General features: G+C 41.7%; 4 protein-coding genes across 9 annotated transcripts; 2 read left to right on the forward strand and 2 right to left on the reverse strand.

Annotated features, from left to right (window-relative positions):
- Nucleotides 1–606: 606 nt before the first annotated feature.
- Nucleotides 607–6,880, reverse strand: uqcrc1 (ubiquinol-cytochrome c reductase core protein 1). The gene is made up of 13 exons (XM_004069302.3): nt 6,711–6,880; nt 3,854–3,994; nt 3,696–3,782; nt 3,476–3,605; nt 3,056–3,254; nt 2,861–2,940; nt 2,660–2,775; nt 2,374–2,517; nt 1,511–1,671; nt 1,337–1,422; nt 1,178–1,266; nt 1,024–1,099; nt 607–951 (listed from the first exon to the last, which is right to left on the reverse strand). Exons 1-13 carry the CDS (start codon nt 6,771–6,773, stop codon nt 887–889), a joined length of 1,437 nt encoding a protein of 478 aa, XP_004069350.1. The 5' UTR covers nt 6,774–6,880; the 3' UTR covers nt 607–886.
- A 282-nt stretch (nt 6,881–7,162) lies between these two features.
- Nucleotides 7,163–13,837, forward strand: LOC101163734 (piggyBac transposable element-derived protein 4). Of its 3 annotated transcripts, XM_078947770.1 has the most exons (3): nt 7,622–7,746; nt 9,557–9,696; nt 11,064–13,837. In XM_078947770.1, exon 3 carries the CDS (start codon nt 11,083–11,085, stop codon nt 12,751–12,753), a length of 1,671 nt encoding a protein of 556 aa, XP_078803896.1. In that variant the 5' UTR covers nt 7,622–7,746; nt 9,557–9,696; nt 11,064–11,082; the 3' UTR covers nt 12,754–13,837. The 3 variants fall into 3 exon arrangements, with proteins under 3 accessions (XP_011473943.1, XP_078803897.1, XP_078803896.1); XM_011475641.4 differs by lacking the exon at nt 9,557–9,696 and having other exon boundaries at nt 7,163–7,746; XM_078947771.1 differs by lacking the exons at nt 7,622–7,746; nt 9,557–9,696 and adding an exon at nt 7,170–7,385 and having other exon boundaries at nt 11,064–13,831.
- Nucleotides 13,838–15,245: 1,408 nt separating this feature from the next.
- hmces (5-hydroxymethylcytosine binding, ES cell specific) lies at nt 15,246–19,541 on the forward strand. Of its 2 annotated transcripts, XM_023955273.2 has the most exons (7): nt 15,246–15,386; nt 15,454–15,706; nt 17,123–17,266; nt 17,348–17,485; nt 18,645–18,799; nt 18,874–19,066; nt 19,148–19,541. In XM_023955273.2, exons 2-7 carry the CDS (start codon nt 15,518–15,520, stop codon nt 19,319–19,321), a joined length of 993 nt encoding a protein of 330 aa, XP_023811041.1. In that variant the 5' UTR covers nt 15,246–15,386; nt 15,454–15,517; the 3' UTR covers nt 19,322–19,541. The 2 variants fall into 2 exon arrangements, with proteins under 2 accessions (XP_023811041.1, XP_023811040.1); XM_023955272.2 differs by having other exon boundaries at nt 15,266–15,706.
- Nucleotides 19,421–23,919, reverse strand: LOC101157689 (ras-related protein rab7). Of its 3 annotated transcripts, none has more exons than XM_011475645.4 (6): nt 23,232–23,919; nt 21,641–21,697; nt 21,412–21,538; nt 21,017–21,235; nt 20,802–20,930; nt 19,421–20,725 (listed from the first exon to the last, which is right to left on the reverse strand). In XM_011475645.4, exons 2-6 carry the CDS (start codon nt 21,691–21,693, stop codon nt 20,633–20,635), a joined length of 621 nt encoding a protein of 206 aa, XP_011473947.1. In that variant the 5' UTR covers nt 21,694–21,697; nt 23,232–23,919; the 3' UTR covers nt 19,421–20,632. The 3 variants fall into 3 exon arrangements, with proteins under 3 accessions (XP_011473947.1, XP_004069352.1, XP_004069353.1); XM_004069304.5 differs by having other exon boundaries at nt 23,397–23,864; XM_004069305.5 differs by having other exon boundaries at nt 23,429–23,570.
- Nucleotides 23,920–25,274: the final 1,355 nt, after the last annotated feature.

Raw genomic sequence — 25,274 nt, forward strand, 5'->3', positions numbered from 1 at the left:
TATTTCTGATCTTAGCAATATTCCGCAGGTGAAAAAAGGCAGTTCTACACGCCTGAGATATGTGAGCCTTAAATGATAAATCCTGGTCAAGTAAAACCCCAAGGTTTCTAACTGTGGAATTGGGGGCTATACTTATACCATCCAGGGAGACTATCTGAGCAGACAGAGCATCTCTGAGGTTTTTAGGACCAAGTATAATGACCTCAGTTTTTTCTGGGTTCAGAATAGAAAGCTTGATATGGATGAGTCTAATGTTTTGAACCATTTTAATGGCGGTTGTGTAGGAATCATTGAGAAGAGATAATTAACTTTGGGTAAGATTTTCATTTTAACTGTGGCTACCTTGCCCATAAGGGACAGAGGCAGGTTGGTCCAGCTTGTTAGATCGTCCTGTATGTTTTTCAGTAATGGGGTGTAGTTTAGCTGCACCAATTCTGATATTTTGGGGGAAAAATAAATACCTAGATATTTTATATTGCCTGATTTAACTGGTATTGTGAGTCCATTTTTATCAACATGAGCGCGTCGAGACTACAGCAAAATGTAACATCAGAACTGAAAAGGAACCAAATCATTTAATTGGAAGGGAAATAAACAACAGAAATATGTATTTCCAATCTTTTTTATTTGTGTCAGAATGACAGCTTCTGTTATGTACAATAGTGGACAGAAAGAAATGCTTTAGAAATCATAAATATACTCTGGTTGGACACTGGTTCTGTTCTGAATTGAGGCTGTCGTGTAGATGAGTGAAGAAGACTGACAGCTGCCCATGACGTTCTACCGACACAGCTGTCCTCAGGAGGTCACTTTCGCCGCGCTGATGGAGGGAGGGATGTGGCTGAAGAGCGGACCTGAAACACACGGGCCGACCTGGCAGGTCACCCTAAAACCGGAGCCAGTACATGGCGCTGCGCATCCTGTTGTAGTCTGGTAACTGCTCGACGGGGCCTGGAGGACGAGCGTGATTAGTGATGTCATCGCTTTGGGTTCAGAAAAACCTCAAAAGGACACGCTTCTTACCGACAGCCGCCACAGCTGGACACTTGTCGTAGATGTACTTGGAGCAGACGTCCCGCACCAGTCTGGGAGTCACGGCCTAGACAGGGATGAACGTAAAGATCTGTAAATGTGAAGCCCAACGAAGACAATGAAAGAACGCGGCGTTTTGACTCACGTCGATGCGGGAGTTCCACTCTGCAAGAGGAATGCGCCGCCCATAGTTCAGGATGTGTCTGCCGATGTCGTCGCAGATTGGAGTAGTTCCTAAAGTGTCAACAGGTTGTTACTGCCGCTCCTCGCCGTTCTCTACATCTTTTATGCGGATAGTTTGTACCGTTTAGCTGTCCGATCAGACTGGCCTTCAAAGCGTTTCTGCCTCGGGCCACATCGCTCTCCGTGACCGTGGTGCACAGGTTCATCCTGCAGAGAGGAGAGCAAACGCGTTCGTTGGGAAGGTCACGGAGGAGCGTCGCCTCCTCAGGAGCGGAGCTCCAACATTTCTGCTCACCAGGCATTCTGGGACCAGTGCATCATGTCGTCGATGTTGTGCCTATCGCTCACAAAGTGAATGCCCAGCAGGCCGGTGTCGCTGTAGGAGGAGTGGAAGGCCTGGAAGCTGTGGCAGAGGTTCTCCTCCACTGCAAGGCGGGCCAGGCGGCTGCTCAGGTGCTGCGAGAAGATCCGCAGACAGAAAGGGACTCAAGAATCGGAAGAGGAGATCCGGTTCTGTCCCGGGCTGAAGGATGCCAGCCAAACTAACATCCACTGTGAATAACACCTCCCACCCCCTGCAGCAACAGTGGAGGCCTCCCACAGCCACATCACTTTAAACCAGCAGACATGAACTCCCACAGTGAACATTTCTTACACAGCTTGTACAGTAACTAAATCACTTTTACCTTTAACTCTGTACTTGGGGTTATTTTGCGCATTTTCAACACTTTTCTGGCCTGTAGATTTAAATGTATCCATTTTTTATTTCTACTTTTCTGTGTTTTCCATGACTGTTAATCCTAATTAGAACATTTAACATTGGGATAAAAATAAAAGTCATTGAACCTTAGAAAACATAATTGTAGATTAGAATAAATATCTGACAGTGTTGCATAGCTTCAAACATGGTAAAATTACTGTCTGGTACAACAGAAAAAGGACAAAAAAATCCTGTGATTAAAAACAATTTCTTCTAAAATACACAAATCTTTGTAGATTTATTAAGTCCTTTCTTGAAATCCCATGAATGAAAAGTATATAAATTCTTTTCTAAGTATGGAATAGAATGAAAACAGGTTTTATGATGAATCTTTGCTTCCTTTCCAAATAAATAAACAAATAACTCAACTAGGGGAAAATAAGTCATTTTCTTCCAACCTTTCCACCGCCAAAGGTGAGGTCATAGCTGCCGATGATGGCGTTGGCCACCATGAGAGGAACGATGTCTGGACTGGCGGCACTCGCACCCTCCACAGCAATGGCAATGTGTGCCAGAGGCAAAGCGTCGTCCCGCATGCGGATCTGAGGAGGGGCAGAAACCAGACGGGACAGTTCGACACCGAGTCCTCAGCCACACGAGCAGAAAGAATCCATCCTAACGTCCAGCAGCTGACTCCTTTTCCATCAAATCTATCCTCAGAAAATGAAAACATCGACCTCTCACCTCGCTACCAGTAAATCGGCAGGGTGACAACACGGGGACGGCGTCCCCCTCGTACTCGAAAGACACTCCGCTGAAATGAGACTTGGCCAAACCAACCAGCTCATCGTGGCTCACGCCTGCAGGAGATCGGATCAACAAATAGCCTCTCTGTGAAACTCCAGAGGTTACCTGCTGCTCCTCATCAGGATGAAGAAGCCCTACCTCCAGCAGCAGCCAGCACCATGCGAGGAGCTTTGTAATGGCTGTTGATGTAATCCACCAAATCTTGGCGGCTCAGACTCCTGGAGGTTCATAATAAATGTAGGAAGTTTAACCACAAACTCTTCCATTGATGGGAAATTTGGGTTTTAAAAACTGTGCTTGTTCTGAAACAATACAATGCTCCGACAGTCTGACCTGGCACTGCTAGAGGGGCCCAGGACGCTTTGCCCCAGAGGAGTCCCCTGGAAAGCTGTGGCATGCAGCAGGTCCAGGCAGACGTCCTGCAAGTTGCCCTCAACTTCCTCCAGCTCCCGCAGCACCACGCCCCTCTGCTGCTCTATGTCTGCCTCGTTGAGCGAGCAGCTCTGCACGACCTCCGACAGCAGCTCCACAGCTGGAGGACAAGAAAGACACGATTAATACCAAGAAACGTAAAGAAAACAACGCAGAACGCCTCTATAGCTACACATCTGACTCAGTTAAAGGAAACTAAAAACATCTTCTGAACTAAAAGATTTCACAATTTACACATAGCTTTGTAATCAATATAATTGTTCATTTATTACAAAACTAAAAATCTAAACTTGTGATGTGGTTGTTTGAAAGTCTGTTCACCTTTCGGCAGATCTTTGGAAAGGGTCTTCATGTAATATGCTGTATGCTCACGGGACGTGTAAGCACTCAGATGAGCCCCCATAGACTCCACTTGCTGCTCCAGGGCTGTTTGAGGATACTTCTTTGTTCCCTAATGGAGCAGACGGAAATACGTTTAGGAGAAGCCAAGGAACACGTGGTACATCAAGCCATGTTCCTGACTTCAGTCCATGAGGTCTACCTTAAAAGCCATGTGCTCCAGAAAAAAGCCAGCTCCGTTGTTCTTCTCGCTCTCATAGCGACTGCCAGCGCTGATCCACAGTCCAACCTGTGACAGCAAGAGGGCTTTAACTGAGACTGTGGCACGTGTGACATAAACACCAGTTGGTGTGTTCTTACAGTGCAAGTGCCATGTCCAGTGTCCTCAGAAGCAACCCTCAAACCGTTGTCCAGGGTGGTGAGATGGGTCTCGGGGGCTCCCAGCAGGCACTGGGCAAAGTTAACGGATGCCTGTCCACGCCGCAAGGACAGCAGGAGGGGCTGGGAGGATGCAAGAGTTTCGATTTAAAAGTAACCCCTGAGGATTTCTCAATAGTACACAAGATGTAGTTGTCAGAAACAGCTGGTGGGATTTTCACCGCCTTTATGATTGACAGAAAACATGGTGAACGAGGTTAGATGGGAAGTTAAACACAGGCTTCAAAAAAGCCTGTAAAATCTGACAAAAATGGCAAGAGTTCTTTGTGGCGACAGAGCAAAAAAGCAGGGCTAATAATGCAGAACAAAACTAAACGTCAAATATTCCTCAGGTGGAACACAGAAGACAAGTCTGTCCAGTCAAACCTCAGAAGTCTTGGGGTGTTGTTTGACGAGTCTATGTCTCTGGAAGCTCACTCAAAACACATGATAAAAAACTGTTTTTATCATCTGAGGAACGTGGCAAAGAAAAAGTATTTTGGCTACGTTCACACTGCAGGGCTAAATGCTCAATTCGGATTTTTTGAAAAAATCCGAATTGTTTGCTAGACCGTTCACATTTCCAAGTAAATCCGAACTTTTGTGATCTCCAGTGTGACCGTGACACGACCCAAACGAGACCCGCATGCGCAGAAGCCAGAAGAATACTCAACGGTGAACGACGTCACTTGTTTGTCAACAACAGTGTTGTCAAAAGCGGAACTCTTTTTGTAATATTAAATTTATTTTCACGAAGGAGCAGCACAATTACAATCATCTCATTTTAAGAAGGCATTGGAGTCGGGATCGTCTGTACCCACTGTAGTGGAAGAGGAATGTGTATGTGTTGGGCCCGCGCGCCCCGTGTGTGTGTGCAAGCGCGTGCCGCGATAAGCGCGTGCCGCGATAGAGAATAGGGGGGGGGGGCAGTGTGTGCGGGCATTCATGTTGTGTGTTACGGAGGACGGTAATAAAAGAAGGTTTCCCCCAAAATAAATGCTATGGACTCTTTATCAACCCGTTCTGGAGAATCTAAGGATCAGAACAGGGAGGAGGAGGAGGATCGCCTCGGGTCCCCTGCGCTTCTGAGCACGGTGACGGTCGGAAGGGGAGAAAGAAAAAAAAGTTATAGCTGTAAAGGTTCAACACCGCGCTCTGCCATTTATCTGGAAAATTTTTCAAAAACCGCCCAGTTGCAATAAGAGCCCTGGAGTTTGGCCTGAAAAGAGCGATCAGCCCAAATATTAATCCAATCGGGGATCTCGCTTCCCTTCCACTGACTGATCTCAGCAGCATCGTCCACCATGGTTGATGTTTACGTTCTCGTTCCTGCCTACTTTAACGCAAAATGATGACGTTTGTTGCGTGTCGATGACGTACGGTTCGGAATCAAGTCGCCTGGCCGGTCAGACGGCGGTCGCAATTGAAAAGAACGGCTACAATTCGGATTCAGGACGGCAAACCCACGGGGCCTGGGTCGCAATTGAAAAGATCGGATCTGTGTCATTCAGACTGTCGTGAAAAGATCGGAATTGGGCCGCTTAGGGGCAAAAAATTCGGAATTGGGTCGTTTCAGCCTGCAGTGTGAACGTAGCCTTTGTCTCGATCTGACCTGGAAAAAGTTATTCAGGCTTTTTTTTGTCTTTTAGATTACTGCAACCCTCTTTTCACCGTCATCAGCTTGTTCAAAACTCAAAACGCTTTTAGCAGGAACCAGTCAACGGACACACACCCCTCCTCTGTTGTCTGCTTTACGTTGGTTAACAGTCAAATTTGGAATTGATTTTAAAATTCTTCTTTTAGTTTTTAGAGCCTTGCACGGTCAAGGCCCGGCGTACATATCTGACCTTTTAACCCCATACTCTTCGGCCCGATCCTTGTGGTCTTCCAACCAAAATCTTTTAAGCGTTTCAAAAAGCGGCTTTAAGATCAGAGGAGATCTCTCATTTCAAGCTCTAGCTCCTCGTCTTTAGATCTTCCTCCCATCGCCGTTGTGTCAGATTTGCTTTGTTAGGTGTTTTAAATCTCAGGTAAAGACATTTTTATTCAGGACAGCTAAAAAAAAATTAGTTGATTTTAGTCCTTGACTTACGTTTTACTGCTTTTCTTATTATTATTGTTGTATTTACCTCTGTGTTTTTGATTTTATTTTTTGTAAAGTACTTTGAGTCTTTCTGGGAAAAGAACTATATAAATAGAGCTATTCTATTTAAGAAAGGTTAGTGAAAAGAAGTGTTAGACGTGTTTTCTTTTCTTCTTTTTTTTTGCTGATTTAGTAAATTTAGTTAGGATCAGATTGCAGTTATTGGCATCAATGTCTGTAACTTGAGGAACTAATAGGTGAGGAAAACTAGTGACATCACACTAAATACATTCAGTCTTTAAACATTAACATTGTTTATTTTGCATAAATGTAAGGAAAAAACGAAAAACTCGCAAGTCGGTCTGACATTGTTGCCCTAAAGTCACGATGCTAATTCCGCTAGCATACGGCTGTGAGGACAAATTGAGGACAAACTGATAAAAAATCCATGAATTGAATTAGTCAACAACTACTCTATCAACGGAGATTACATTTTTCTCTAAATTAATCTAATTTGCAGAGTTGGAAGATTAACTGGGATGTATCTTCCTGTGTTCACTGACCTTTACCTTTACCTTCACGACTAGCTCAAAAATGCTAACCGGTTAGCTTAGTTGTCTTGTCTATGATGACTCCCTTCTACTACGTGATTTTTGCAACAGAAAGCATCAGATTTGAGTCGCTAAGAACTAGACGTAACTAGTTAACTACACTTACGCTGCGGGCTCTGGCGAGGACTCGACCTACAGTGCTCCCGACACGGCACACGGACGCCGCCATTTTCAGATAGATTGAAGAAAGTAGGTCCTGTCACTTCCGCCGACTTCTTCTTCTACGCTCAAAAATATGTCTCCAGTTTGATTATCGCCACTGTTAGCTATGATGATTACAACGAGAAAAGCTTCCCACCACTCTGGGGCTTTATCTTTTCGTGTTTCCCAATAGAACGAACAGGAAGTAACCACAAGCTTTAAATAAATTATTACAACTTTCTGTTCTGGTGATAAATAGTCTAAAAACTCCCTGATGTTCTTTGAATTACCGTAACTCTTCAGGGATTTACGCAATCTCCGTAATTCCAGCGGATTCTAAAGCGGAGATAAGCACCTTTGCGCTGATATGCAATACTTTACAGTAGTAAAGTGCTTACGCAATTGGCGTAAACCTGCTGATTCTGCCGCGGAGGAGAGCAGCTTCGCGTCTATAAGTGTGCAACACTTTAAGTGCCCTCTTCTCGGCTTCGGAATCCGTTAGATTTAGGGAAATTGCCCAGACGGTTATTACGGTCTTTTCGAAGAGCAGGTTTGAGGTCGTATCGCCGGGGACATCTCTGGCATTAAAGGATTAACAGCGGAGGCAGACATAAAAACACCAAAAGCCCTTTGATTTACCGTAAGTCTTCGACTGTTTACGCAATTGCCGTAGTTTCAACAGATTCTGAACCCACTGAAAAATAAATTTGCGCTGATTTGCAACACTTTACGGCAAACGCAGTGGTTCCCGCGCTTGTTTTGAGATTTGCAGCAGTGACGTAGTCCGGGATTTTAAAGAGACGACGGAGAGGTGTCTATTGAGAGGGTTTAGTTTTGTTGGTTTAATGGGAATTTTTACATATATATTAGTGTAGTGGGGGGAAAAACATGTCGAGGGATTCAACCAGGAAGAGGAAAGCTCCTGCCAGATATTCGGAGGAGGAATACGAAATAGATCAACAAGAGGAGGAGACATGGGGTGTGTTTTCATTCCAGATGCCGTAAGTAAAACCTTTTGTGTGCACAAGATGCCTATGATTAGATTTACCCTAACAATGTTTGTGGAATACTTCTTAGCGTTAGGCTTCCTCTCTAATTAGCTCATTGTCATCAAGTTTCGTTTAACTGTAGTTTCACAATTGTGTTTTGTGAATCATCTATTTCATTTGACACAATAACGACGCAATATATACGTACACAACAGTGGTATAACAGCCCCTTCACTGACCAGGGCTGCCAGTTGTTCTCAGGCATTTGATTTCTCATGCTCTGTTCCCTCTATTTCTCCCGCTTATGCTCTCAAAGTCAAGTTTGTTCCTTTTTTAAGTTTTATTTTTTTGTTGTATTTGTTGAGGCTGAAGAAAACGCTCATGGGATCCATAAATTAGAGTTAGTGGTCACTACTCCATCTCAAGGTGAGCTCAGGTGTGTCTTCGTGGCTTGTTCGACCACTTTAAGGGACGTCTCAAAAATGAAACGTGCAATTGTCGTGTGATAAGTGTATCCTGAAGTATTTTTAAGAAATCTGAAATCAAAAATCATTTCAGTGGCCTTTTGGTAGAGTGTCCGCCCCTTCATCGTGAGTTCAAATCCAGGCCGAGTCGTACCAAAGACTGAAAATGGGACCCAATGCCTCCCTGCTTGACCCTCAGCATTAAGGGGTTGGATTAGGGGGGGTTAAACCACCAAACGGTTCCCAACCGCGGCTGTGTCTGCAGCTCACCGCTCCCCCAGTGGACAGGTCAAATGCGGAGAGCAAATTTCACACACCTAGGCGTGTGACAGCTAATGGGACTTTAACTTTAAGGATGCTGTCATATTCCATTCATTACTGAAATGCGCTCAATGTATCCCTGCTGCCCAAATTCTTTATGCAGGGGGCGTGCCCGTGATACGTACGTGTCCATGAGATGCCCTAGGGATGTCCACACAAGCTACGCTCTGATTATTTGATTTTTATTTTTTCTACCAAAAGCCAGGCTCCATGCAAAGAGCGTGAACCTGCCCCTTGAATGGCACTAGTGGGCTTCCTAAAACTGGATGGGGTGGGGGTAGAAAAAAGGAATAATCCTTAAGACATGCCGGCCTCTCACCCACTTTACCCCTTAAAGCAATGGGATTCATGGCACTTTGGAGGGAGCTGAATCTTTTGGATAAGTCCGTTTCACAGAGCTGCTCAAAAGACTGGCTCTTTTTATTTTTATTCTCTTTTAATAAGCCAGTCTGGAGTTTATTGATTAAACCCTGGAAAGAATCCCCGGGGGGATTGATGGGCTGTGATCTGGAAGAGGACGATTCCAATTCAGATTTCCCACCAATAATTACATTTAAATTACTTTAAAAAAAATCAATTATAGCTTCATTTGAAATGTGTGTAGACACAATGTTGAAGGCTGATCTGGATTCATTGCAGGGCTGCACGATATGAGGAAAATCGTGCGATATTCATGAACAATATTGCGATGACGATATACCTTGCGATACATGAACAAACAGCAAAACAACCAAAAACATCATTACTATTTCACCGCAACAGTTTAATTTAAATAAGACTCATTATAACTTAAATTATTCTCCAAATGCGCCTCGTCTACATAGTAGGTGAACATCTGACATAAACGACCTTCATCTGATTGGTCAACAACGTGAAGGCGTCCATCCGATTGGTCAAATGCATAAATGGATTTATTTGATTCGTTGAATGCTTCAAGCTGCCATAAGACTGTTTTAGCACATTTAACCCTTGTGCTATCTTGTGGGGTCAAAATGACCCCACCTGTACATTGACGTGTTCTCCCTACCATGACAAAGGTGGAGAGGATTTCATGTAATCCATGGACACCAGTGAAGATCACAAATCATTGAAGAAAAAAGGTTCAGCGCACTGTCTTGAGGGGTCCAGATGACCCCACTCCCAGCGTTAAAGTGCCTAGGATAGCACAAGGGTTAAGGTAACCATTTATTGTAATTTTTCTTTTGCAATATGCATATTGCACAGCTTTATATATATATTGCGACAACGATGAATTTGCGATTTATTGGCCTAATTTATTGTAAAAAATCCCATTGAGTTGATAGTGAGATCTTTATTGACCCTTTGTTTAAAGAGTCTCTTGAATTATGCTATTAATGCAACTTTTAACTCTAAGAGAACTGTTGTGAGAAGCCAAGTGTGAACCGCAAAGTTTTCTAAAAATATATATTTTTGTGCTTATTCAGCCATTTATTTGTAACATGTAGTTTTTACATATGTACAATAATTAAATGATAACAGGGTTGTATTTTTCAATTGGCTATATTACAGCTTTGATCTATTTTACTCTGGCAGGAGCACATACAAGTTCCTTTCAAAATAAAATTCTGTGTGGATGAACATCCAGTTATCATTCTAATGCAGTAAACAGAAAGGAGGTACCTTTGTGAAGGAGAAGATAAGAACACGTGTTCAAACTTAATCTAATGATAAACAGTTCTGATAGGAGGTGTAATCCTCATTTTACTCAGTCGTCTGATGTGTGTGTGCATTTTGGAGGATTAAAAAAGCACATGAGGGCTCTTATTTTCAGGAGTGGTTAAAAATGAGTTTATCTTACTATTTTAAATTCACCTCATTTTAAAAAGTAAACTTAAATGGCGAAATGTAACTAAAAAAAACATTATTTGTACACGATAAAAAAAAAAGTCACGCCACTATGAAGCGTCATGCAAAAGCTTCTGGCGAAACAACGTTTTTCCACATCCAAAGAATCCAATGAAACATTCTAGCACACGCTGGACGGTCACATGACTCTACTAAATTCAAAGTGTTTCCACACAATTGGACTGGAATGATGGTTGATCTGTTTTTGCTGCATCACATGTGTGTTGCACTTGGTCATTTTTATGTTGTTGTAAAATAAATCTACCGTTCTTCAATCCAAATAGTGTTTTCCAAAATTGATTATAATCGATTTTATCTTATTGGGAAATGATTCTATGATGGTTTTGGTCGAAATGATTACCGTAGTTTAGACTAATTTGGTCGACTTAGGAATAGAACTTGATTCATCAATTCTTTTTTACACCCCTATTGTCCAATTATACTCTTAGTTTTTGTTTAGCTGTCTTTTGTGGTATTTTTGTATATCTTTTCCTAGAAATAGCAGTAGTACCCTTTTTTTATCCAGGTAGAGATGTTAGAGGACAAGTTCTTGTTTCTAAACATGACCTGGCCAAGAGGCTGTACAGAAATGTCATGAAATGGAACATAGCGGAACAAAAACAAGCTGAACCTTCTGTTTTTTTAATGTGTTCTTCATATCATCCTGTCTACATACAGAGTATCTTCTGATGAGGAGATGTCAGGAAATGAGAATGAAGAGGAGGATGAGGAGGAGGAAAGGAGTGGTGTTTGGAGCCCAGGCCTTCACGAACACCGGTCCAGAAGTCCTGCCAACACCTCTGCCGGTGTCGCCTCCGTAAACCGCTCACAAACGCAAGACGCCTGGAAGACGGAGGACGATCCTGACACGGCAAACCCTGGTCCGCCAACATTTCTTCCTAAACGGACCCCCGGCGTCCAGCCGCCTCTCACCACAGGCAAGCAAACACCTGGAGCCATTTTCAGTCAGTTTTTTGACGCAGAGGTGCTGAAAATATTGTGTGAAAACACAAATAGCTTTGCACAAAAGAAGAAGGAGACGGGGAAGCCGTTTCCCTGGAAGGACCTCACCCCTCAGGAGCTAACCAAATACCTGGGATTGTTGCTCTACATGTCTGTATGCAACTTCCCCAGAATAACGGATTACTGGAGGAAAAACAGCATCTTTCACGTGTCTTACCCTGCAGCAGTGATGTCTAGGGACAGATTTCTGACCATCAGCTCCCACCTCCACTTTAGCGACCCGGACGTAGATGCTGTCAATGAGCAGAAAATGGGAACAGAGGAATATGACCCGCTGCAGAGAGTGCGGTGTCTCCTGGAGATGATCAGCAGCCGTTGCAAAGCGGCCTACCATCCCAGGCAGCACATCTCCGTGGGCGAGAGGATGGTGGCCACCAAGGGAAGGCTCCAAATAAAGGAACACGTGGACGCAGACAAGCCGACAAAGTGGGGGCTGAATTTTTTTGTTCTGGCAGATGTAAACGGCTACACCATTGACTACATGCTCCACTCAGGAGAAAAGCAGAGGGCGTCAGGAAAAGGCTTGGCGTTCGATGTGGTGGCTGAACTGGTCAACAGGGAGTATTTGGGGAGTGGCTACATCGTTTACTGTGACAGTTTCTACACCAGCCCGGTCCTCTTTCGCCATCTGATCCAGCAGGGGTTTGGCGCCTGTGGGATGTACAAACAAGGCAGAACTGGTGTCCCAACCACCAAACTAAATGCCCTGAATAGAAAGTCCAAGCGGGGGTCCATCCGGTGGATCAGGGACAGCGACCTGCTGTACGTCCGGTGGATGGACACCAGAGAGATGTCGCTCTGCACGACGGTCCATCCGGTGCACGGAGGGGAGACCATCGTGCGATGGCAAAAAACAGAGGACGGCCGCAGTCAGAGGGCCCCCCTCCCCAGACCCACAGCGGTGAGCGAGTTCAACAAGTACATGGGAGGGGTGGACACCTCTGGACAGATGTTGACCACCAACTCGGTCCACAGGAAAACCAGGAGGTGGGACGTGACAGTCTTCCAGCACCTGCTGGACATCGCTGTCACCAACAGCTACATCATTCAGAAGGAGCTGTCCTCGGCTCTGGAGCAGAAGCCTCTGTCGCGGCAGGATTTCCAGGAGCAGCTGTGCGCAGAGCTACTGGGCGTCCCGCTAGCCGAGCCGCCGCAGACGACCGGCGACGGCCACTTTCCCTCCCCCACCAGCAAAGGCCGGGACATCGAAACCAGCCAGAGAGCCAGTAAGGGGAGGAAGCAGTGTTATTTCTGCAAAAGAAGCACCCCATGGATGTGTGAGAAATGTGGAATTGGGCTGTGTCTTCAGCTGGACAGAAACTGCTTCAAGATCTACCACACGTGATCCAAAACACGTCCCTTTCCTTGTCGCTTTTCAAGAATCTCTAAAAACAAAATGTTAACAGAACTTCTTGTACTGATTTATTTAAGTTAACATGCCTTTTTGGGCATCTCAAAACCTTTGGATCAGGTTAGCTAGAGTTTTTATGGGCAAAATCTTGCTGGAAATACAAATTTATTTATCATTCACACAATTTCATCATGTAGAACATAAAAAAAATGTCTTGAGCAATGAATAAAGGGGGAAAAAGAGCAGACAAACCGTCGCAGTCATAAAAGAGTTAAAAAATAAACGTTTAGAAGTAAATGCATTAGGGCTGCAAGATATGAGGAAAACCTGCCGTATTTGTGATCAATATTGCTATGACGATATAACTTGCGATACATGAACAAACAAAAAACATAATTTCTCTTTCACTATTTGATTTAAATAAGAGTTAATATAATTTAAATTATGCTCCAAATGACCCTCGTCTACATCTAACATAGAAGGGCTCCTTCTGATTGGTGAAGGCGTCCATCCGATTGGTCAAATGCATAAACAGATTGATTTGATTTTTAGAACTCTTCAAGCTGCCATAAGATTGTTTTAGCACATTTAAGGTAACCACTTGTTTGAATTTTTGCAATATGCGCGTATTGCACAGCTTGATATCGCGATAACGATAAATTTGCGATTTATTGTGCAGGCCTAATATGCATTTATAGTCAGAAAGATTCATAGATCTGTACAATTGTCAACTAACTTCATTCCATTTGATCTTTTTAACAAGAAAAAAACATCCTGTTAGGTTTTACTGATTAGAAAAAGAAGATTTCTTGCCCAAATGAGATATTATTTCATTTGGTACAAACAAAAAGGTAGTTAAAACCTTTCATCTTTCTCATCTCTATAGATTATCCTCTTAGGACTTCAGCTAATATTTTAGCTAAAGATGTCGACACAGAGCTCCAATTAAGCAGAATTAATGAAGAGGTTAACATTATTTTAATATATTTATTTATTTTGTGATTTTTATAACCATGCACAGTATTGTTCTGTGTTTTCTGTCCTTTTTATGTTTTGAATAAAGATTTAGACAAAAAAAGGAGGCTAAAGGTGTATTGTTAGGACTTCATCCAAAGTGGATACACACATATATGTCCTTTTTCTTTATTTGTATTTAATTCAAGAAATCCCTCCATTTAGCAGTAATTTCTATTTCCTTTCTATTTAGCCATCTTTTACTTTTATTAATTCATTTTTTTCCTTCTATTAGATTGAAAATCTTTACCGAATATGTATTTTTAAAAATAATTTTGGTTAGAATCAAATTTGAAATTTTTGTTTTGTTTTATTTAAAGACAGAACATTAATTTTTGATACTCTTTCTGGGATTTTAGTAGTTCTCCACTTTTCACTACTATTATAAATGTAACTATTAAATGCTTAATTAATTTTAAAAACAGATTTTAAGACGGCCTTTGAAGAACAGGTTATATTAAAAAAAGTTAATGTTGAGTGAATGACCTTTTTAAGAAATGTGTCTCGCTGACAACATAAACCATCGGATGGACATCGTTTTAAAATCTTTGCAAAGAAAACCAAAAAACCAAAACAACTGTCACTATAATTCATTCTTTTCATCACTTTCTCTAAATAATTTTTAACTTGAGAGAAAGTTGTCTTTGACCGTGAAGGAAGCGTCTGGATTTGCTTGGCTGGTTTGAAAAGGCAGATGCCGCTTTCAGTTTTCGATTCAATTTGAATTTTGCCGTAGCAGATGTGAAAGACGACCAACATCCACAGATATTAAAATAAGAATATCTTCTGGAGTAAGAAAATGCAAAGTTGTGTTGGCTTTTCCTGTCTTTCAGTTCCCGTTTATCTATTTTCAACCCATGTGCTTTAATATTTTCATGTTTTAACATATGAGTAAGACTGATATTTTATCAGGACAAGAGGGGAAACTTTTTTTTTTAGAGAATTGTTTACAAAATTCTAAAAATATTAATTTTATTATATATTCCTGCAATATTTAATTCATTGTGGAGCAGTTTGAAGTGACCACAGCGTGTTATAAACGCACTTTATTCCTTTTTAGATTAAATCAGTGAGTGTCATTCTTCTACTTTTCTGTTGATATTCATAAAAGGTTAATAAAAAAGGAATAGATTGATTATTCAACATTTGAAAGCAAGCAGAAGAAGATGGATAAATGGATGTTTAAAGAAATCAATACATTCTTTAAAATGAAAAAAAATGTATCATCATTTTTTTTACTTTTTATATTTCCTAACTGCTTTAAACAATCATTCTACATGTGATTTATCTTTTACGTTTTACATTTAAAAAAATAGACAAAGGATCAAGTTTTAGTTTTTTGCTTTCAAGTGTTCTTATTTTTGTAGTTTGTATTACAGGGGGCGTGACTTGTAAAAAAAATGGGGAGGGGCTAAGAAAAGGGCATTTTTGAGTGCACGTGACTTTGTTCACTTCGAGAATCTGTTGTAAGCTCTCATCTTTAAAGGGGGCGGGGCGATTGTACGTCGCGGATTCGCGCCAGAGCAGATGCTTCAGCAGCAGCCGACGGTTCGCCGGTAACGATTTGCTCGGTATACGGTTCACTTTGTGAGAAATAAATCACAGTTGAACAGGTAAACTGGGCAAAACTTGACGTTTTTTCTGAGTTGTACGTGTTAGCTAACCCGCTAATGCTGTAAGGGGTTAGCTAACTGTCGGTGGAAAGAGTCCTGAAGGCGGCGCAGGCGCAGTCTCAGCCAGAGAAATGTGTGGAAGGACAGCGTGCACCCTGGCCCCGGACGAAGTCAGCCGGGCTTGCCTTTACCGGGACCGGCGGGGACGCCGCAGACAGCCCCGCTGGAGGGATGGAGACCAGGAGAAGTACCGACCGTCGTACAACAAGAGCCCACAGTCCATGAGCCCGGTTCTGGTATCGCAGAGACATTTTGACGAGGTAAGTAGTGCAGCTATAACGCTGCAAACAAAACTTACGTTTTCTTTACCTGTGGAGCCCCGCGCTGTTACAGCTTAACTACCTGTGCTGTCAAACGTCTGGAGGTAAAAATGCAGAATCGGGACAGTCATGGCATCAACAACAAGTGATCCAAAGCTAACTGCACTAGTGGATTCAGATTGCAGAAGAATCTAATATATTGACATATACATTAAAGCTTTTAAAATGTATGTTTTTTCTTTCAAATTAAATATTTGACTTGGTCCTTTTAGAATTCAGATATCTAAATTACAATATTCATCAGTATTTAAACATTGAGATTTGTCTTTTAAAATGCAATTTTAATGTGAACCTATAACAAATATATGATTATGGTATATTATTAGTTAAATTAGTAATTGTATTTAGTAATTTCTATGTTAGGTTTACAATTATTAATGTTTATTGAGAAGCTGCCTTAATACTTTACAGACAGACCTGGTCCTGTAGTGCAGCACACCAACTTTTATTTTGAAATTTAAAACCTTTATTTAAATTGGAGAAGTACAATCATTTCAGAAGGGGAGGTGTTCAAACAATCTTAGCCACAAACTGGTTTAATTGAGCTGATTTGCAGCAAGAAAAGATATACCAACTAAATAAGAAAAATTATAAACATAATTTAAACCAAATTGTACATGTATATTTGTTTTACTGTGCGTTTTTAAAGCAGATGCGCTCATATTAAGAAGCCAACTGCTCCTATGAGTGGAGGTTTGAATTGCAGGTTCCCTTATTGCCCCTTACTGAGCCATATTTTATGAAATGATTTATTTATTAATGCTTAAATCTAACAGTTTTTATTGTATTTGGAAAAATTTCTTGATTTAAGGTCTTATTTCTGTCAAACTTTACGGGGTTTGCCAAAGGGGGCAGGGACTTAATTAACATTTATTACTATAAACAATTAATTATTTTTAAAACAGAAAATACTCATACATCACTAATAAAGGAAAGTGCAGGTTTGAATATCAGGTTTTATTATCAGTCAACACACATGAAAATATTAATATATGACATTATTAAACATGGATGACTAATTTATTCAGCAGAAATCCTTTTAATAAAATACTAAATAAAAAAATGATCCTTTTTATGTTAGAAATTCATTTATACAACTTCCACATTTATTTGTATTTGTCTCTTTTCATTAGTTTTGGTTTATAAAGAGAAAGGTTTACTGTTACTTAGTCATTTTTTGCCATTTCCTTTTGGTCAGATTTTTATTGAAGTTCTTTAGAAGGACAGTTGCTCCAACTCTGAACCTTCAGTTCAAACTTAAACAGAATCCAGAACATCAACATTTATTCAGATCTAACAGACTTTACAGCTGATGGGTTATAATATTCCTGTGTTTTTTCTGGCGTGCGCCTATAGCGTGCTCCAGCAGATGAATGCGTTCTGGCCTCCATGCGCTGGGGTCTCATCCCGTCTTGGTTTAAGGAGAACGACCCGAGCAAAATGCAGTACAGCACCAGCAACTGCCGCAGCGAGAACATCCTCCAGAAGAAGTCGTATAAGGTGTGTGCAGTGTGTCGTCATCTTTGTGTCGTGCGTTTGTGTTTGTGCAAACGGGCTGGTTGTGTCCTCCCTCCCCTGCAGGATCCGTTACTGAAGGGCCAGCGCTGCGTCATCTTGGCTGATGGTTTTTACGAGTGGCAGAAGCGGGAAAAAGACAAGCAGCCTTTCTTCATCTACTTCCCTCAGACCAAGACTCCAGATCCAGATCCAAATAAGTCTGTGAGTCCAGTTAAGACCAGAAACCAGCTCAGCTCCTTCAAGTTCTGTCCTAACTGCCCTCACGGGTGGATGCAGGCCGTCTGCTGGTAAAGAAGGGTCACACCTGTATAACGGTGGTCCCCAAACTATTTCAGGCAACAGACCGGTTTGATGTCAGACAATATTGTCACGAACAGAGCCAAAGTTTGCATTTAACGTTTTTTATCTTCCAGTTTCTGAAAAAAACGATTTTTTAAATTAAAATGTTACATTAATTTAGTTTTGGAAAAAAACAATAGCAGATTTCTTAATTTTTGTTTTTTACATATGAAGATTCAATCAAACAAAGTTGTTGACTTGTAGAAGTTGTTTGTGATTTATAAATATTTCAATAAAGCAGCATTAGTTTTTTTTTTCATAGAAAACCATCATAACACTGAGAACTCAACCCAGTCTCAAAACATCTTTCAGGGCAGAAAGATGTATCCTATATTGTTTTTACATAAATCCTGATTCATTGTATATATACTTTCTTAACAGATGCATGTTTAGTTCACCCTTGCTGTGGGAAAATTCATAAATGTTGTTTTTTACAAGTTTACGCAATTCTTCATTCCCTGTAAAATGTTTGTGACTAGAATGTGGCACGCCGTATGACAGCACGTCATAAGTCTGCGTAATTTCCATTATCTTTAGATTTCACAATACTTACCACAGGCATGACAATGGTACGTTCCATTTTCATGACTATACGCCTTATTGATGTTCTGTGGATTAAAGAGAAAGTATTTCTGTCTTCAAACTGCGGTGAATCAGGAGCAGATGGAAAAAAATGCTGTTTGAAAAATGGTATTTGTGACGTGGAAAACATGCGGGGCGGGGCATAAGCTCCCTCTTCTGACCTCTCTAAATCAGGGCGGGGTTGCGCCGGGCCAACAGTACCGCCCACATTTCCAAATGAACCCCTGCCGCTCTGCAGAAGCTATGTCTGAGAAAACGACACAGGTTTTTGGATTGCGCATGCAAAAACATTTGTTTTGCAAACGCAAAAATATTTTTTGAAACCAAAAAAAATGGAAACAAAAGAATTGTTGAAAAACGTGATACTTGTATTTGCACCTTAGAAAGTTCTGTGTGCAACATGGAAGCATAAATATTACTCCATATTCTTGCTGTCCAGGTGGGAGAAGCGCCTGCTGAGTGGACCGGATGGAAACTGCTGACCATGGCTGGTCTGTTTGACCGCTGGACGCCGCCAGACGGTGGAGAAGCTCTGTACTCCTACAGTGTCATCACCGTGAGTGCTTGTCCGAATCTGCAAAGCATCCATAACAGGTGAGAGCGACTCGGACATCGTCAGGATTCAGTTCTGCAGAGTCCACTTTAGCCTCTCTGGAACTGTGCTTTAGGATGCCTGCCGTCCTGGACGGTGAGGAAGAAGTGAGGAGATGGCTAGACTTTGGGGAAGTGAAGTCTTCGGACGCTCTGAGTCTGCTTCAGTCTAAAAACATCTTGACCTTTCACCCAGTGTCCTCTGTGGTCAATAACTCGCGCAACAACTATCCAGAGTGTCTTCAGCCGCTGGATCTGAACAGCAAGAAGGTACTTCTACATGAACCCCCTGAGGAAGACTTCACAGCCTGGAGGATTTTTCTGATGCGAATGTCGCCCTCTGACTTGCAGGAGACCAAACCCACAGCGAGCAGCAAGATGATGATGACTTGGCTGTCGAGCGGCTCTCCATCAAAAAGTAAGGAGGCCGGCGTGAGTGAGAGAAAGAAGGACGGCAAAGGGAAGAAGAAGCGGGAATCTTCAGCGCTTCAGCAGTGGCTCCAGAAAAAAGCCAGAACCAAGTGAAACGTAGGAGTGTTTGGACTTCTAGATGTTAGTTGGTCCTTTTCTTTTTTTACATTTTATAAAAACACAAAAAGTTCAATAAATCCCTTCAACTCTGTGTGCTTGATTCAAGACTTTTATTACCCTTATTACTTGAAAAGCAAAGACATGTTGAAACACTGTAGATGCTGTGCATTAATCATATTCATAATAATGGTTAATGTCACCCCCCCCCCCCCCCCCCCCCAAAAAAAATTAACTTTCAGTGTTACAGTATGTATGCTAGTTTAGTCTATATTTCTACATTTTAATACAAAGAGACAGTTAAAGATCTGATTGGTTAAAACAAACGTTGAGCACTTAAAGCAACCAGCAGAGTCCGTCATAAAGATTTACAACAACTTCCCCAACAATGATCGGGAGGTTTGAGGAGACTGTTGATGGTGAAAAGAAATGCAAGCGCTGATATTACTGAGAGAAACTCCTCCCTGTCGGATGTGCTGTACCGTCAGTGAACAACAAACCTCAGAGGAGGAGCTGAGCTCGTTTTACTGAGCTACAACTCGCCGCAGCTCAAAGCGGGTTGTCTGACAAAATATTCAAGAACAGAGTATGACAGCAGAGTGCAACACAACACAAAGACGACAACGGTCTGTACACACTTGTTGGACTTGCCTTCGTTAAAGATTCTCCATAGTTTTCCTAATTTTTTTCCACGCCGGAGGCGACATGTGGCGATCTACCTGCTGAGGTTTCCGAATTCACCGCGTCTGCGAGGCCATGGAAACCATGGCAATGATTGTGGTCGACAGAGTAATTTGAGCCACGATACGATGAATAAAACATGGGCTGGCGGGTTTCCTGTTGGTGCTGCAGGAGAAAAACCCGCCACTGCTGAAATCTCAATTCCATCTTTGTTTTTTGTTTTTAAATCTCACACATTCCAACACATGTACACAATAATGCTGCCATTTCCCACTTGGAGGTATCAAAACAAAAATTAGGACCAAGCTGGCGAGTGAAAACAGCCGTACGGAACTGAAAATGACATTAGCTCAGCACACCAGGGCCGTGAGAAAAGGGCAAAGACTAGGAAGGATCGTACAAGTAAATGCCATCACATTTCCTTTGAGTCTTATTGGAGAGAGAACGAGTTTTGTAGAAAATGTTGGGGTTTTTTTGTATACACAGAACTGATTGCAGCATGTTTGTGTGTATTAATATACTATATGAGTGGGATGCTGCTTTTATATTGGGGTAAAACACAGTAGGCAATGGGAAAGGGATATATAGACAAGGCAAGGCAGGGTAGCGACGGCAACCTCCAGATCCTCAGCAGCTGCAGGGCTCTGACGACGGCTTGGGCGGCTCGCTTCTCAGTTTGATCGGCTCGGGGAACTCGTTGTACAACTCCACTTCGGTTTCCTGCATTTGGACGGTACAGCCAGTGAGCACTCGTTCTGCACCTGCACTCCTACAAGTCGACAGCCGGCTCCGTTACCTGTTTAAGAGCGTTGCGTGCAATCGTCTGGAAGGCCTGCTCAACATTGATGGCCTCTTTGGCACTGGTCTCAAAATATGGGATGTTGTTCTTACTCTGACACCAAGCCTGTGCTCGTTTGGTTGTTACCTGGAGCACAAAGATGACGGCCAAAAATGTAAATGACCAACACGAAAAGACAATCAATGGCAAAGAAGGGGACAAACGAGTCCAACCTGTCTGTTCTCCAAGTCAATCTTGTTGCCCAGCACCACAAAAGGGAAGTTCTCTGGGTCTCGTGGACTAGCCTGGATCAAGAACTCGTCTCTCCAGCTGTCTAGGGTCTTGAAAGTGTTGGGTGCCGTCACATCGAACACCAAAACACAGCAGTCTGCTCCGCGGTAGAACGCCACGCCGAGAGACTGGAACCTCTCCTGACCGGCCGTGTCCCAAATCTGAGCCACAGAGCAGACAGGAAGCAAGCTACAGGTCAGGGAGGCTCCTTTCATTTAGAAAATAGACTTTTCATCACAAAACAAATGTAAAACAGAGTCATTTCTTCGTTATATTATGAAATAAATGTTTACAAGTCTCTCCACAGAAATGAAATAAGTGGTTTTATTTTGACTACCTGCATTGTGACGAGTCTGTCGTCCACCATGACTTCTTTTGTCAGGAAATCAGCACCTATTGTGGCTTTGTACTGGTTGCTGAACTTCTTGTTCACATACTGATTCATTAATGAGGTCTTCCCAACTCTTTAGAACGCAGACGACATTAAAACAGGTTAAAGTTGTGTTTGACTGTCTTTTTAATTTATTCATAATTTAAGCTCTGAATCAACTGCTGAAGAAACTCACCCAGAATCCCCAAGGATGATGACTTTAAGCAGCACTTTCTTCCTTGATGTCATTGTGCTGCAGATGAGAAGAAAGAGGAGAATTTGTGACTAAATACAGCAGTCACTTTAAATTCTGTTTGGACCCATAAGAACCCACGGTGACATCAGAAGAACACTGTGGTCCGGCGGGTCTGTGGCATATTCTTTTGTAGGAAAAAGGGGTCTGGGTTTTTATGGGCTAAATCAGTTTTGAACTGGTTTACAGAAAGAAGATGTTTATATTTCACAAAACACACGCGATAATACAGTTCCTCTTTAGTTACGGTACTTTCCTTTCCCATACAATTACGTATTTAGAATAAAACAACAATGTTAACCACGCCTCAAATCCCAACAATGTCGTATAGAAATCTGAGTTATTTTTGACTCTGTATTTGTTTCTTTTTGTTTTACTAGAAAATACAGATTTATTTTACATTCCAAACAAATCACTGAAGAGAATTCTCTTTTGTTTTTATCTACAAAGTTGGAAATAAAAATAAACTAAAAAGATGAATGGACCACTCATCAAATAAACAAGAAGTGGTTTGCCTGCTAATCTCAGTTTGACCGTTTTCCCATCAGCTTTTTTCAAAGCATGTTAAGCATCCGCACAGATTTTAGCTACAATTAAAATTCAAGGAAATGGATTTTTTTTTTCTTTAAATCTTCAACAGTACTGAAACAACCCAAGAATTTTTTTAAATAAGCCTTTAATCGTCTTGGGGTTGAGTCATAGTATCTGGATTTGAAAGTCTCCTTCAAGACGTCATAGGGATATATGATAACCTTCACGGACATAAACCTTTAATACATCATAAATTTTAGTGTTCTACAACACCGGGGTCATAGAAAATCCCTGCAGTTGTGCAAACTCAGGAAGAGCCGCCGCTTCTAAGTCAAGCCGAAAGTGCAGCGCAATAATAATCCTCATCCAGCTGCAATGGACAAAGTCCACACGAGAACATTTTTGACTCAAATCAGGTAAATAACCAAAAATAAATACACAAAACTGAAAGCAGCTACAGATTTAGAGCTGAGGGTGTCTGCTGTCTGGACATGCCAGAGCCTGAGGAGAGCCTCCCATAATCTGTAACCCATGACACTGTGTCAGGGACTGATCACATGGCTTTAAACACACGACTAACGGAACCATGACTAGGCAAGCGTGATTAGCACACGCAGAGTGTGGCAACAGCACAGCAGCTGGTTCACAACTAAACCTTAAATTTAAAAATCTAATAATACAAAAAAATGAATAAAAACACAGCAAAAGACACTTAACCTCTGCTGTTATTAGCAATGATCACAAAACCGACTTACAAATGGAATATAATGATAAAAGCTAGCATGTCAACAACTAATGATCACAACATCATCTTAAAACCAACTAGCTGTGGTCTTTTTGCTAAGCATTATTTAATAGTTAAAAATTTATCTTGATTTGATCTAAAATTCTCAGTTTAGCTAACACACCGTGCTGTTAGCTAAAACAAAAATGACGTGACACTTAGCTAAATACAGCTATTGTGTTTGAATACATATTATTAGCTTAATTCACACAAACCAACCTGAGAGATGACGTTCGGAGAAATGAAAGTAAATTAAAAGACAAAAAAAAAAGAAAAAGAAAAGAAATCTTCTGTCGCTCAGATGGAAACGTTAGCCGACAGGCTAGCAGCAGCTTCGCAAATGTTTGCCGTGAGAAAACAGCAGCGCCAACAACAGCCGAATACCTTTTTTGAACGTTTAACCTCTCTCTACCAACCCCTCGTGTCAAAAAGCAGCCCCGTCCGTGCCGTGCCGGACCGTACGGGTGTCGGAATACGGGTCAACTTTTGAACAACTCCCGCTGACGCTCGTCGCTTCTGCCCCCGTGAAGAACGAAGCTAGCCGCTAGCAGGTAGTCGAGGCTCTCTGCACTTCCTCCAAAACAAGTTCGGTTCGTGACGGATGACGTCACGCACAGGCCACGCCCTGTTACCCTGAAACTAACAACAACAACAACACGACCAGAATCCAGAAACTGCTAAAATCTATGCACGTGCCGCCTGCTGCCGGCCTGCAGAGGGTTTGTAAAAAGTGTGAGAGCTGAGTGTCAGCCTGCTGCTCCCGGGTTGGGGGCGGCTGAGCGCGGCCTCAGCCTGGTTCAGCTGAGTCCAGCCGCAAACGCTGCTCAGCAGGGATGAATTCCAGCATCAGTGCAGCATCACACGCTGTGTCTGCTGCTCATGCGACTCCTGTCGGTCGTCCGCCTCTGATGCAGGAGCAGGCATGTGTGTCGTTTGTCTGATTTATTTGTGTTTGTTTGTTAGGCTGCATTTTGTTTTGTGTTTTGCGTTCTGTTTTGTGCACCACTATTTTTGGACATTATGGATACGACACATTATAGACTTTGGAGCAACCCCATATCGATACGATCAATAAAACCAAGGTGAAGTATCGATACTAGTGTGATGAGATCGACACTTTCGATGACTTTGTTGCATTCTTTAATTCATCCTCTAAACCCGTTTTGTCCCTTTCAGGGCTGCTGGAGCCTATCCCGCCCACTCGTGGGCGATGGCAGGGGACATCTTGGACAGGTCGCCAGCCTGTCGCAGGGCCATAAATCACAAACAAAACCAAAAGTGGCGCAAATTCTTTCTCCCAAGCACTGAGCCCCCACACCCTTTAAATTTGTGCCCTGGGCAATTGCCCGTATGGTCCGTGCCCAAAACTGCTACTGCTCACATTCACACCTATGGACAATTTAGAGTATCCAACTCTATAGTATGAACTTATATGTATATACATATTGGCCACACATTTGCACCAATGGCAGGATTTTTGCTTTGTTTTGGTATCTTCTTATTATATTGTATTTTAAATTATAATAATTTGTTAATATTTAGTAGTGTCAAGGGTTCCGTTAAAAAGGAGGCTTTAAGTCTCAAAGGGAACACCCCCCCCCCCCCCCCCTGGTTAAATCAAAGTTAAAGAAAAAAAGAAGAAATAATTATCAGGGTTTCTTTTTTTTATTAATGACTTTGATATTTTGTTACTGTCTTTATTTTTTTAAATATTTGTTTGTGGTGCTGTTATACAACATTGTTATACAACAATTTTGTTACATTTTTGCTTTTTTTAAATTTTGCATGAGTTGCAGTTTTCTTATTACTGTTCATCATTTTACATAGATCTTCTATATTTAATGTATGCTCAGTTTAGATTGTTGTGATTAGTTAATACATTTATTTATTTATAAATATTAATAAACATTTTTACTAGTGGTTAATAGTTTTTGATTCTTGGTTATGTTTGTTCCAAAAAACACAATGTTAAAAAAAAGAATAAATGTTTGAACACAACAATTTTATTGGGTCTGAGACAAACATGTGGGGACAAAGGCTGAGTCTCCATATAAATATACTCAGGTTACTTTAAGATACTTGAGTAGGGTAAAGTAAAGTAAAGTAGTGATTAAACAAAGTAGTGAAAAAAAGACTAAAGTGTTGACAGTTTAAACGTTTTTAATTTACAGTTTAAATGAACGGAATCAAGCAAATTAAAATTGATAGGGAAATCAACATACATTTATTTTTCCTATTAAGTAAACAAAAAGGAATGTCTGT

Source organism: Oryzias latipes, chromosome 5 (genome assembly GCF_053564925.1).
Source record: "Oryzias latipes strain Hd-rR chromosome 5, Olatipes_Hd-rR_3.1".
NCBI classification, from domain to species: domain Eukaryota; kingdom Metazoa; phylum Chordata; class Actinopteri; order Beloniformes; family Adrianichthyidae; genus Oryzias; species Oryzias latipes.